This window comes from Meles meles, chromosome 5 (genome assembly GCF_922984935.1).
Source record: "Meles meles chromosome 5, mMelMel3.1 paternal haplotype, whole genome shotgun sequence".
NCBI lineage: Eukaryota > Metazoa > Chordata > Mammalia > Carnivora > Mustelidae > Meles > Meles meles.
The window spans coordinates 121,563,641-121,577,543 of record NC_060070.1 but is presented as its reverse complement, the minus strand read 5'-3'; the positions used below and the strand labels follow the sequence as shown (position 1 = coordinate 121,577,543).

General features: G+C 48.0%; 2 protein-coding genes across 16 annotated transcripts in view; both read left to right on the top strand.

Moving 5' to 3' along the window:
- The window catches only part of SYNGAP1 (synaptic Ras GTPase activating protein 1), a 31,675-nt gene extending 29,471 nt beyond the window's left edge, over positions 1-2,204 (top strand). For 11 of the 15 annotated variants that reach the window (XM_046005678.1, XM_046005677.1, XM_046005676.1 and 8 more), the window contains one exon: positions 273-2,204. In XM_046005678.1, the coding sequence (XP_045861634.1) occupies positions 273-419 (147 nt within the window). In that variant the 3' untranslated portion in view covers positions 420-2,204. The remainder of the gene's footprint in view (positions 1-272) is intronic. The other 4 variants (XR_006818361.1, XR_006818362.1, XM_046005682.1 and 1 more) reach the window with 4 other exon arrangements.
- Positions 2,205-3,025: 821 nt separating this feature from the next.
- On the top strand, positions 3,026-7,480 carry ZBTB9 (zinc finger and BTB domain containing 9). The gene is made up of 2 exons (XM_046006915.1): positions 3,026-3,283; positions 3,465-7,480. The coding sequence occupies exon 2, from the start codon at positions 3,550-3,552 to the stop codon at positions 4,969-4,971; it is 1,422 nt and encodes a 473-aa protein (XP_045862871.1). The 5' UTR covers positions 3,026-3,283; positions 3,465-3,549; the 3' UTR covers positions 4,972-7,480.
- The last annotated feature ends 6,423 nt before the right edge of the window (positions 7,481-13,903 follow it).

The following is a 13,903-nucleotide window of genomic DNA, read 5'->3' as shown; positions in this document are numbered from 1 at the left end:
CTGGTTTCCTGGTATGACTCCCTGGGTTGAAGGCCTGTTAGGAGTCAGGGGGTGAGATTCTCTTCTCCCTGATCCCAGAAGATGTACCTTCTACTGCAGGTGAGAAACAAAATAGGAAGATGGGGGTGGGAGGGGTTGTCCTGGGGGCAGGGAGGGGGACATGATTTATGGAGTGGGCTGGTCATGGAGGGGGGCACGGCTAAGGGGGCTGGCACACAGGCCCCCGCGAAGCGTCTCAATAAGTCCGCGCTCTCCTCTTTGGTGTCTTGCAGGAGAGGCAGCTTCCCCCCTTGGGTCCAACAAACCCGCGTGTGACGCTGGCCCCACCTTGGAACGGCCTGGCCCCCCCAGCACCGCCCCCCCCACCCCGGCTGCAGATCACCGAGAACGGCGAGTTCCGAAACACCACAGACCACTAGCCCACCCAGCATCACAGACCTTCCTCTCCCTCCCCATGCACCCTGCCCTGGAACAGCACCCACCACCAGGACTGGATGTCGCCGAGGGACAGCGGGATTGCCTCCCTGAATGCCTCCTTGGGGGGCACCAATCCCCCACCCCCACTGCACCATTTCCAGGGGGGAAGAGTGCGGACCATTAGCTGTCCCCTTTTCCTTCCTGTTGGGGTGCTGCCCCCTGTGACCCCCAGGGACCCTTGCCCCAGGACGCCTACCCCACACAGACCCCTTCACTCCGGGGTGCTATCCCCATCCTCTGCCTCATCGTTCCCCTGAGCACTGGGGGACAGACCCTCGCCCCCACCCTGGGGGTGTGGCACCTCCAAACTTTCAACTTCAGGGTGATTTTTTAGCAGTAACCAGAGCTGACAATCTAACTCCCCTCCACCGCCCCATTTTGGCCTCCCCTGTCCCCCTTGTTATGGGGAGGGGACCCCGGGTGAGGGGGCCCTATTACCCCTTGATTTCTCAGGAGCGTCTGGGGGGGCTCAGCACGCACAAACTCCTTCTCCTCCTACTACTCTTAAATTTACTCCCTCCCCACTCAGAACCCAGATGGGGTGGAGGGGCCACCGGGGCAGGGAGGGGGCGGCAAGGGGGGAATGGGAGTCGTCTCCCCTTCCTCCCACACCTGATCTGCTCTTGGCTGGTCCCAGAGCGGGGTGAGGGGGCTTATGCCCCCCCCTCCCCCAGTGTGTTGGGTGGGGTGGAATTGAGGTTGGGTGAGGGGTTAGGGCCTAGGAGGGTGTGTATGTTAGGGAGGACAGACTAGTTGATCTGCCCTACCCTGACACACACAGCCCCCCTTGCCCCTCCCCTCTCTCTTCTTGGTCTCTACTCCCAGGGGGAGGGGGGAACTTACTCTAGGAAAAGCCATGTCTCTCTCCCCCAGGGTGGGGGGACCTGTGTTGGAGGAGGGGTGTTGGGGGCCCCCCTTCCATGACTCTGTCCCCCCGGGGGAGGTAGGACAGGGCTGGGCTTCCCTCTCATCCTCCCCCCTCCCCAATCTCCCTCCACCGCCCTCCCTCCCGCCAGCTCCACAATTTTTCGGTGTTTCTCTGTACATAGCTCTCTGGCGGGATAGGGGAGGTAGGATGGATGGGGTTTAGGGTGGGTAGGTCATGGGAGGGGAGAAGCCCCTCCTTGGCACCCCCTCTTCCCTGACTGCTGTCCCCTACCCAGCCTTGCCCCCTCATCCCTTCTTGCGTTTGGTATTGAGACTCTTTCCAGACTTCACCCTTCTTTCTTTTGTATGGACAGTTCCCCTTCAATCCCATCCCCCTACACATATACACCCAGCCGGGGCCAAATTTATACTTATATAAAAGTTGTAAATATGTGAAATTTTATCCCTGTGCCCTTTCCTTGCTTTCCCAACCTCAGACCCTACCCCTGGACCCCCTTTCCTCCTCTCTTTGGCTGTTGTAATTATCTGGGGTTTGTACTGTACATATTGGGGGTGTGTGTGTGTGGGCTGGGGGCAACCCCTCTGTACAGAGCTTCCTGGCCCCCTCCCCCCCCCACGCTTCCCTCCCCCTCAACCACCCTAAGGGTAGGGAGATGCACTTCCTACCTGTTTTATTTTGTTTTCTCGTTCTCCCTCCCCACCCTACCCCACCCCACTCCCAGCCTTCTCCGTCCTCCCCCACTATCCCTTTTTCTCCACTCCCAGCCCCATTTCCTTTTTTTCTGGAGTGTGTGGTGAAACAGAAAAATCATGTTTAATAAACGGAGATTGTTCTTTTATCGCTGTGCTGACTTTTCTAAGCTGGGACCTCCAGAAGGACTAGCAGGGTCCTGCTTTTTGACAGGAAGCTGACAGCCTGGGAGAAACCATATCCCTACACGATGTAAGCCTCCTCCAGAATTTAATTCTCCGGACCCAGCGATTTATCAGATTTATTCTGTTTTTGAAAAGGCGGTTGTGCACTGGCCAAGCTTACCCAATCTAGCTCTCACCTTAACCCGAATGAATAAAGAGGCCAAAGAACATTATCTGATTAAGAAAAATTCCAAGTATATTCCAGACACACACATACATACATGTTTAGTAATTACCTAGAAATAAGGTTTATTTAATTGCTAGTTAAAATGCTCCCTCAGGGAATGGGGGAAAGAACTTGGTTCCTTAGCAAATCTTGAGTTCTAATCCTAGGCCCGTCACTTGCCAGCCTCGGTTTCCCCCAAGGAAACTGAGTGCGGCAATACCTACCTTGCAGGGATGGGGAAGTATACGAGGTGATGTGGGTCATGGCCGGCCCACACAATAGATGCCCACTTAATCTCTCCTTCTCAGCACCTAGCTGGGGACGGGCGCTACATTTAATCACCTGCGGGGTTTAGGGGTCGCCCCCTCCTTCCGGGCTACGGACTCCGGAGGACTGTTCCGCGGTCCTCCCGCGGGCTCTGCCTCCCCATCCGCCTCCGCGCGGGGGCCAAAGACCTCCTATCATCACCGCCTTCTCGCCCGCGCAACCAATCAACACGAGGCTTGTAGGCCACTGCCTTCCGATTGGCTGCGGCTCTGGCAACGCCCACCGTACCTGGCGTTGGCGTCCGGGGGAAGGCTGCGGCTTCCGGCCCGGGACTGAGCAGTGACGCGCTACGACCCTGTGCCGCGCGTGTACCGGCGGGGGCGTGGCGGCGGGAAGGGCTTCCCGGCCGGCGCTCACGCTCTCCCGGCGGCCGTGGCTTCCTGGGAGAGAAGGGCACCTCTGGGCACCGAGTGTAGCGGCGGGCGCTAGCAGTCAGGGGCCGGCGAGGTCAGGCGCGTGGTTCGAAGGACCTCCTCATCTTCCTCCACAGGCCCAGGAAGTGAAACCCCGGTTGGTCTTTTGTGGTTGTTTCGTTTTTCGTTTCTTGGTGGGGGAGTGCGCGGGATTGATCTGCAGAAACTACCACTGACTGAAAAGTTTCCGCCGGTTGGGTTGGGGAGGCGGGTGTTGTGTGAGGAGACGTGGTTGTCCCTACCCAGAGCTTCTGTGACCCCATCTCTTTCCTCCACAGCCTTCATCCCGCAAGGGGGTCCATCCCCAGCCCTTCGTCTCCCGTATCCGGTCCTCTGGGATCTCGCTCTTTCTGAAGCGGCCGTATGGATACCGCGACGCCTATGCCCCCTGTACCCCCCTCCCCGACCTGCAACCCGGCCCCACGGACCATCCAGATCGAGTTCCCGCAGCATAGCTCAGTGCTACTGGAAGCCCTGAACCGCCACAGGCTAGAGGGAAAGTTCTGTGATGTGTCCCTCTTGGTGCAGGGTCGGGAACTTAGGGCTCACAAAGCAGTGCTGGCCGCTGCCTCTCCTTACTTCCATGACAAACTTCTTCTGGGGGATGCGCCGCGGCTCACTCTGCCTAGCGTCATTGAAGCCGATGCCTTCGAGGGGCTGCTGCAGCTCATTTATTCAGGACGCCTCCGCCTGCCACTGGATGCTCTCCCTGCCCACCTCCTTGTGGCCAGTGGCCTCCAGATGTGGCAAGTAGTCGATCAGTGCTCAGAGATTCTTAGAGAACTTGAAACCTCAGGTGGTGGAATTTCAACCCGTGGGGCGCCCTCTTACCACACACTTCTTTCCACCACATCCTCTCCAGGAGGCTGGTGCATTCGCTCTTCCCCTTTCCAGACCCCAGTGCAGTCTTCCACCTCTACTGAGAGCCCTGTTTTAGGGGAGGGGAGTGAACTGGGAGACGTGTTACAGATTCAAGTTGAAGAAGAGGAGGAGGAGGAGGAGGAAGAGGAAGATGAGGAGGAGGAGGAGGACCAGGGGTCCGCAGCGCCCTCTCAGACACCTCAGCCTCAGAGAGTATCAGGGGCTTTTCCTTGTCCTCATGGATCCCACCCATTGCCCATATCCACTACTCCCCGCAGGGTTTCAGAGGGTGAGAGTGCACCACTTGAGCCGCCTGCCCCTCACACTGCACTGCCCCCCAAAGTCTTCTACATTAAGCAGGAACCCTCTGAGCCTAAAGAAGAGGTATCAGGAGGTGGAACTCAGTCTGGAGGAACAAAGGAGGAGACCAAAGTGTTTCCTGGAGGGGACACTGAAGGGAATGGACAGCTAGGGTTCTTGCTGCCCTCAGGAGCAGGGGTGACATACGGAGGAGGAGGGGGTCCCTCCTGGAAACCAGTGGATCTTCATGGGAATGAAATCCTGTCAGGGGGTGGGGGACCTGGGGGTGCAGGGCAGGCTGTGCATGGGCCTGTCAAGTTAGGAGGTACACCCCCTGCCGATGGAAAACGCTTTGGTTGCTTGTGTGGGAAGCGGTTTGCCGTGAAGCCAAAGCGTGACCGGCACATCATGCTGACCTTCAGCCTTCGGCCCTTTGGCTGTGGCATCTGCAATAAGCGCTTCAAGCTGAAGCACCATCTGACAGAGCATATGAAGACCCATGCTGGAGCCCTGCATGCCTGCCCCCATTGCGGCCGTCGGTTCCGAGTCCATGCCTGTTTCCTTCGCCATCGGGACCTATGTAAGGGCCAGGGTTGGGCCACTGCTCACTGGACTTACAACTGACTGCTGAAGCTGTACACTAATTTCTAGGATAAGAGAGCCACTGCTGCTGTTGGATACTTTCCCCTCACAACCATCACACCCCTCTCCTGGATCTTGTAATCATGCCAAGAAAATAGGTACATTCTGGATATCTTGTTCTTAAGTGTGGGTGTCAACCTGGCAGATTTGGGAAGTCCTATTTCTCATCTCTAGGTTTTTGCTAACCACCCCATTGGAAGGTGGTTTACAGGGCATACATAAATTGATCACTTGCCCATAATTGACCTTATTATGGAGGAAACCAGACTTCAGATTAGAAGTTTGTTTGGTGAGAGAAGAGTTAGAGCAAAAAGATGTAATGATAAATGTTTCGTTTTGGTTTCCATGTGGTGTTAGAGGAGCTGGTCTCCCTTGTAGGGACGTTTGATTCCAAGGTCTAATAATTCAGAAACTAATAAGCTCTATGCTTTCCTCTCCCTTGTCATTGCTGAAATGATGTAGGCAGAGTTCTTTTTAAGTACTCTTAAAAAGAAAGAGTATTTTCTTTTGTTCGCTCTTTCCAGAGGCTTCTCCGATCATAACTTGCCCTGTACCTTTCCAACACTTCTGTTTTTAATGTTGTAGTTGAGCACTTTAACAAAATGAGCATTCCATGTGTCGTTCTTAGAACCCTCTTTTTAATAGAGGATATTCCTTCAATAGCCTGTGCCTCTTGTTTACCTTTGTCTACCACTGATCACCCCTACATTGATCACAGTGATTGGAGTGTGACCAATGAACTCAGGAGATGGCCACTGACCTAAAATGCTCTCAGGGTAGCACCACTATTGAACAAGTGGCTGTTGTCCGAGGTTGGGGCAGCACATACAGAAGGCTGAAGAGTAACTGTACAGTAGGACCACACCCTCTTCCTTTCCATCCCACTCACACATGATGGGCCCTTTGTTGAGAGAAAAGTAGCTACTGGAATGGGGAGATTGTCACAGGTTACTTAATTTCTTTAAATAAACTTTGCCCTGAAACCTAAGCTGGCAATAGACTGGATTGAATAATTTACGTGGGAGAAAGAGCATGAAAACAGAGTTGCAAAGATTTGGATGTGTTCCTTATGCGGCAGGGTTATGATTTTGGGGGAAGAATGGGATGGTTTCACATTGGTGCAGAGAATACTGTCCTGGATGTTAGTGGGCCAGATTCTAGGCCCTAACCTGTCACTGAATGATCTCAGGTAAGTTATCTTGTCTTTCAGAGTATGAACTGGTTTTTGTTTTTTTTTTTTTTTTTTTTTTGGTGGGGTGATGTGTATCTCCAAATTGCTTCTCTGTCTTTTTATTTTTTAAAGGAGTTGGTTCACATGATCTTTACCTATAATCTTCCCTGGCTTTATGTATTGTGTATGTTTAGTTGTTTGGTTTGTTCTATAAATGTTAAGTGTGATGCACTATGCTAGACCCTGTTATACTCTGACCTCAAAAAGTTCACAGTCACTACCAAAGCTAGACAAATAATGACAATGTGGTATGGTAAGTCCGTTAGTACAGGCTACTGTAGTGGTATAAAGGAAGCCAAGAGAAGCCCTTATAAGTCAGCAAAGGTTTCACAAAGATCTCTGTGTACCAGAGCATGGTAACAATGTGGGTAGGTGAACATGAGTGAACATGAGTTGAAGTCATAACTAGGGCCAGGATTCATAGCTTTCCCCAAAGCATGTTCATTAAAAGTTGTTCGGTATGGCACCCAGAAGAGGCTGAAAATGTGACTTTATGGCTGTGAAGGTGAATTCTAGCTGTGATCTGTCAGCCTCTCTAAAGAGCCATGCCATGGTATCATCCCCGTGGTAAGGACCGTGAACACATTGGGAAAGGGTTCAGGGCTACCAAATCACACCCATTGCCATTCTTTTGGCACACGTTTGGTGGGTGGCTACAGACATGGCTCAGAGATAGTACAGGTCCAGTCCACTGCAACAGAGCTAGTCAAATGAATTGTTTAGCTTCTCAGGGCATATAGAAGTTAGGTTTTTATAATAGCCTATTAAGTGTGCAGTAGCATTATAGCCATAAAGAAAATGTATATACCACAGGACACCTAGGTGGTTCAGTCAGTTAAGCATTGGATTCTTGATCTCAGCTTAGGTCTTGATCTCAGGGTTGTTAGTTCAAGCCCTCCATTGGGCTCCACATGGCATGGAGCCTACTTAAAAAAACAAAAACAAAAAAATCTATCTTAAAAAAATACTTTATTGCTAAAAAAGTACAATTATCTGAGCTTTCAACAAGTAGTTATCACAGATCACCATAACAAATATATTAATAATGAGAAAGTTTGAAAAATTGAAAGATTTGCCAAAATGTGATACACTGACACAAAGTGAGCAAATATTGTTGGAAGAATGGTGCCAGTAGACTTGCTCCAGACCTTCCATTGCAGACCTTCAAGAGACGTGTTAAAAGCCTTTAGTTTGTTAAAAAGCAAGCAAACAAACAAAAAAAACCCTGTAATATCTGCAAAGTGCATTAAAGGGAAGCATGATAGGGGCACCTGGGTGGCTCAGTGGGTTAAGCCTCTGCCTTTGGCTCAGGTCATGGTCTCAGGGTCCTGGGATCGAGCCCCACATCGGGCTCTCTGCTCAGCGGGGAGCCTGCTTCCTCCTCTCTCTCTGCCTGCTGCTCTGCCTCCTTGTGATCTCTCTCTCTCTGTCAAATAAATAAAATTTAAAAAAAAAAGGAAGCATGATAAAGTGAGGTGTGCAGGATCCTTTGGTTGCAAGCAAGGGAAACTGGCTCTGATGAACCTTATCAAAGCAGGAATCTATGGAAGTATGTGGGTTAGTATGCTTATATACTTCCTTTATATGGAAGTATGCTCCTTAAATGAAAGGAAGGGGTGAAGGACCAGCCTTTGGAAGGTTAAGACCTTGGTAAGGATAAGCTCTTGGGGTCCAGGGAGCAGGAACTCTTGGGGAATCTTTTCTGGTCATATGTTTTGTGATGATGATCTAGTCATTCCTATTTCTTGTGTTACTTAAGATAAAATTTCCCAGGAGAGAGGAGCACCTGGGTGGCTCAGTCATTTGAGGGTCCGACTCTTGGTTTAGGCTCGGATCATGATCTCAGGGTCGTGAGATAAGTCCCACATCAGGCTCAGTACAGAGTCTGAGATTCTCTCCCTCTCCCTCTGTCCCAGGTCTGTCCTCTGGCCAGAGCACCCTAATCATGTATTCCACCAGGGCAACAAAATGGGCATGTAATCCTTAAGGGGAAAGCCTTAAAGTCCTGGGAAAGAAGGGTGGAGAATGGTGCTAGCCATCCCGCAGAACAGAGAGGCCCACCCAATCTTCACATGTTGCCCATCCTGGGATCCTTAAAACCTCAGATACATCTGGCACTTAATAGATGCTCAAGAAATGGTGAACCTGCCCAACCTCCCCCTCTGCCCTCTGAATTTAAGGCAGAATTACTTCTTGCCTCTCCCTAATCCCCATAGTGCTTTATAATTTCTACTGTAAGCCAATTAAAATACCACGTCAGAGTTTTGGTTTTGTTTTGAAGTTATTAGGAATTAAACAGAATACAGGTTCTGCTATGAAAGACCTGGATTTATACGTGGTGCCCCCATCTCAGTCATGGGACAGCCTTTTGCAGTCTCCTCAACAAATGGGCTCTGTGACCTAGGATTTGATACGCCCAGGCTTGTGAGGGGCTGTGCAGATGTTCCCACTAGTCCAAAAACAACAGTATGGCAGCCATGCCCTCCAATGGCTTGCTTATGACCACCCACACTATTACCCACGCCACCTAGGTTCCACTTCCAGTAACAGCTTCTGTGGAAGTGCAGAGTATCTTGGGGAAGCCATCCCTAACCACTCCAGTCTCCCCAGAGCCAACCCAGGTCACTGGTGGGGAAACTTCTCTTTTGGGAAGTCCATTCTCCCACCCCTGGCTACAGTGCTGGAGTCCTCAGATTGCTTGGAATCTTCCAGGCCTCCAGCAGCACGATCACTTGTGACTTAGCCCTGGTGGCCAGTCTGTCAAAGCCAGCACCCAGCCCCAGCTTTGAGTGGCCATCACCAGCTACCAGACTTCAGGAGGTGCTAGGCTCATCAGAGCTCCACCCCTCCCCATAGACTAGGCAGGCAACAGCGAGCAGAAGCAGTTGGGTTCTTTTCTAACAAAACAGCGAAACACCAAAAAGGAAGTTGAGAGAAACCCACTCATTATTATCCAAGCCACACACAAGCCTTCCTGACACCTGTACACATAATGCCTTGCACAAAGTGGAAAATAAACTCCAAGCAACCAGTTTAAAAAAAGATTTAAACAAATTTAAAAGTACCTCTCTGCCTCTGTCCTTTCCTCCTTATAGTGGAAGAGAGGTCACTCCTTCTAACCAAGGCTAGCTCCCTTCCCAGAGCACTTGCTCTTTTAATTATCCCCTCCGTCCAGCATCTTCACTCTCTGTCTGGAGTTCCTTGTTCACACTTAATCATGCTCACGGGTCTGTAAGAGTTAGTACATGTAAATGCTTAGAATGGTGCCTTGCCCTCAGTAAACTCGATAATTTAACTGTTATTATGAGTGAAACTGTTAGTTTCCCACACCTTTACTGGGATCAGTGTTCTCACAGAGGGCACATATATAAACAGAAGAATATTTTCAACTAAAGGGGAAATGTTACTGCCTTTCTCATAAATGCTAGAGTTCTTCAGGAGTCTTTTCACCCTTTTCTAACTTTATACACTCCTTGGTGATTTTTATCCATTTTTCTAAGTTAAACCATTTAAATACTGATGACCCTTAATTTTATATCTCCAGTTTTCCTGACACCCCACTCCCCCAGACCCACTTAGATTTCCTCCTTCTTTGCTCCGTTCAACAATAGGGCCTGCTGGAGCACCTTAGCGGCTCAGGCGTTGAAGGGTCCGACTCTCAATCTTAGTTCGGGTCTTGATCTCAGGGTTGTGAGTTCAAACCCCACATTGGGCTCCATGCTGGGAATGGAACTACTTACAACAACAACAACAACAAAACCCAGTAGGGCCTGCTGTGTACCCAGCGCTGATGAGAAGAGCAGGATTGGCACGTTAAGAGATGGCTGTATATCCCAGCTATGTAGGTGCTTCATAGACATCTCAAGCTCAATATGTCTAAAATACTGTACCCTGCTTCCGTTGTTTCCAGATTTAGTAAAAGTTCCACCATCCACCCAAATGCCTAGGACTGGAAGCTGGGAGCGTGACTGGGCACGTATCTCACCTCCCATACCTGTCCTACCAATCCTAGCTCCTAAATATTTCAAACTAATGCATTCTTTCGTTCCCACTACTGCCACTGCAATCTTCTGTCTTGCTTCCCTCTCTGTCTCCGCACACTATGGGCATCTTTCTAAAGTATAAAGTACTGTTTCGCTAGCTCTCTAAAACCTTTCGTTTGCTCCCTTCTGCTGTTGGATGAAGTCCAAAGTTCTGCTCCCAATTACTTCACTCTTGCCGCTCATGTCTCCCTTGGGCCTCTGCATTTTTTGCCCCTCATGCTCATCTCTGTGCCTAGATGGTTACCTACCTAGAAATAGTCTTCAGTGGGCTAATTCCTACTCTCTTCAGATACCAGCTGAAGCATCACTTCTTTTAGAAAGTCGATCATTAGGCCAAGGTAGGACCTCTGCTGTGTGCCCTAGTAGCCCGAGTAGCTCTTACTTCACTGCATCCTGAAACTGTCTTGGCATTCCTATACGTATGAGCCAGCTGTCCACTATGACCCATCATCTGTGGGTGCTGTTTAGGCATGCTGGACAAGGCTTGCCTTCATAAGATTACATTCCAGTGCTGTAAGGAAAATAAACCAGATCATAAGGTGGAGCATAACAGAAAAGGAAGGCATACTGTACACATCGATTTAGTGTCCAAAGGAGAAGACCCAGACATGCAAAGCAGGGAAGCAGAGATGATTCTAGTACAGTGTTTAGTAGATGCAAAGGCCAAGAAAGAAAATGAGACTGGTATGTGTGACAAGAAAGCCAGCGGACTTGGGAATGAGATGTTGTCTTTGTCTATTGGGGCTGCTATAACCATACCATAGGCTAGGTGGCTTATAAACAACAAAAATTTATTTCTCATGGTTCTGGAGACTGGGAGGTCCAAGAATAAGCGCCGACAGGTTGAGCGTCATGAGCTTCCTGGTTCCTAGATGGTCATCTTCTTATCTTGTCCTCGCATGGTAGAAAGAGAAGGGAAGCTCTTTGGGTCTCTAGAAGGGCACTAATCCTATTCATGGGGCTCTACCTTCATGACTTAATCACCTCCCCAAAGCCACCCCTCCTAATACTTTCACAGTCAGGGTTAGGATTTCAAATGTATGAATTTGGGGGGAACACAAACTTTCAGTCCATTGCAGATGTGATTGAAGAGGTGGGCTGGGGCTGGGTTATATAGAGCCTTTCAGATCCTGTTAAAGCATTTGGATTTCATTCAAAATGCAATGGGAAGGCAGTAAGAGTTTAAAGTAGGGGAGCAATGATCTTTTAACATTTCAAAGAGATTCCTCTAGCTACAGAGGGAATATGGATCATTAGGGGACAAGAGTGGAAATGGGGAGACCAGTTAGACTACATCAGTAGGGCAGCCAAGAGGTGGATAAAAGCAGCAGATATGGCGAGAAGTAGATGGATTAAAGCTATTATATTTGGAGGTAGGACTGACACAGGATGTTCTAACAGATTAATACAGGGATTATGGGAAAGTAAAAAATCAAGCAAGACCGCTAGAGTTTTGGCCTGAGTAATTGAATAAGAGGCCATTTACTGAGTGGAAGACAGGAGTAGAAGAACTTAGGAGTGGGTCAAGGGTTTTATTTGAATGGCTAGAAGCAGCTGGCTGTACTTGTCCAGTGTTTTTCTACACCAGTGGTTAGCAAACTTATGCTATAAAAGATCAGATAGTAATTTTAGGCTTTGCATGTCAAGAAGCAAAATCAAAGATACTATATAAGTGTATAAAAATTAAAACAAATTTCCACAATTTTTTATTGACAAAACTCAAAGTATAATGATTAAGTACAATTTTTTTATAATATACATCTGCTTAATTGAGGTACAAAGTTAGTGTTCCCTGTCATCAAAATCAATTGCAAATGTTTATTTGTTAATGCTGATCTGTGATGGGACTTCTTGTATTTTGTCTTTGAAAATGTCTTCATACAGATAGTACTGCCAAATACTGTTATTAATCCAATACCATGTAATTTTAATTGAGCGTATTCATCACCTGAAAGGCATTTATAGAATTCTTTTATATTCTTCCCTTGAGATTTCCTTTTATCATGTCATTACTTTGTGGATTAATCACATCCAAATGAAGGTTAGGTGGAAACTCCTCAATTGCACAATTAAATGAAATACAGAAATTTTCTTTGCACTTGTATTGAGGTTTGAAAAACACTGCTGGAACTGTAGTTCAAGCTCAGAAAATATGTATGCTGCAAATCCATGTGGGAATGGGGATCTGGCTTTTTGTTTTAACTTTTGATAGCACAAGAAGTATATACAGCAGCTTAACATTGCCTGCGATTCAACAACTTTGATGATTTTGCTGGAGTATATGTTTCATATATTGGCACTGCTTTGCTTGTAATTTTATTTTATTTTAAAGATTTTATTTGTTTATTTGAGAGACACAGTGAGAAAGGGAACACAAGCAAGGGGAGTGGGAGAGGGAGAAGCAGGCTCTCCACTGAGCAGGGAGCATGATGCAGGGCTCGATCCCAGGACTCTGGTATCATGACCTGAGCCAAAAGCAGATGCTTAATGCTGAGCCACCCAGGCGCTCCTGCCTTGCAATTTTAGATTGAATTCATTAGGAAACATCACCATGTCTGCAGCAAGTGTCCACCCATGGATGAATGGATAAACAAAACATGATATTTACATACAATGGAATTTTAGTCAGCCTTAAAAAGTTAGGAGATCCTGATGCATTACAAAACATGGGTGAATCTTGAAGACATTATGCTAAGTGAAATAAGCCAGTCACAAAAGGAAAAATATTGTTTATTTCCATTTATATGAGGGATTTAGAACAGCCACGTACATAGAGACAGGAAGTAGAATGGCTGTGGCCAGGGGCTGAGGAGAAGGAAAATGGAAAGTTATTATTTCATGGGTACCGAGTTTCAGTTTGGGGAGATGATAAAGGTTCTGCAGATGGATGGTGATGATGGTTGTGCAACAGTGTGAACATACTTATCGCCTCTGAGCTGTACAATTGAAAATGGTTTAAAGGGTAACCTTTATGTTACATATATTTTACCACAATAAAACGAACAAACAAATAAATGAACTATGAATAAACTAATGGATCTACGCATTGGGCATCAGTGGCTGCAAACACCACAACAAAGAAACAACTGAACCATATGTGATTCTTATGGAAAATACCGCCACCACCTATGAATTATTCTGGCCCCAAATATTGAACTTGAATGTGATCAGACCTCAAAATATAACTACCAATTCACAGAAAATGCGGAGGGCAGGGAAACATGTTAAACCACATAACAGTGAAGTGATCAGCAAAATTGAGACTGCAAGAAATTCTGAGGAACAAACATACCCCATTTTCTTCACCAAAATAATTGTAAAGGGACAAAGGGGAAAGAGGGAAACCTGTAGTTTGAAAGATTTTTTTTAAAGTTTATTTATCTATTTTTTTAGTAATCTCGACACCCAACATGGGGCTTGAACTCACAACCACAAGATCAAGAGACTCACACTTCCAGTGGAACCAGCCTGGCACCCCCTAAAAGTCTTTAAAAGACATATTAACTGGGGCGCCTGGGTGGCTCAGTTGGTTAAGTGGCCAACTCTTGATTTTCGCTCCGGTCGTGATCTCAGGGACATGAGATCGAACCCTGTATCTGTTCCACGCTCAGCAGGGAGTCTGCTTATATTCCTTCTCTCC

What these genes read in the sequence shown, in the direction of transcription:
- ZBTB9 (XM_046006915.1), top strand. Translation starts at nt 3,550, where the DNA reads ATGGATACCGCGACGCCTATGCCCCCTGTACCCCCCTCCCCGACCTGC.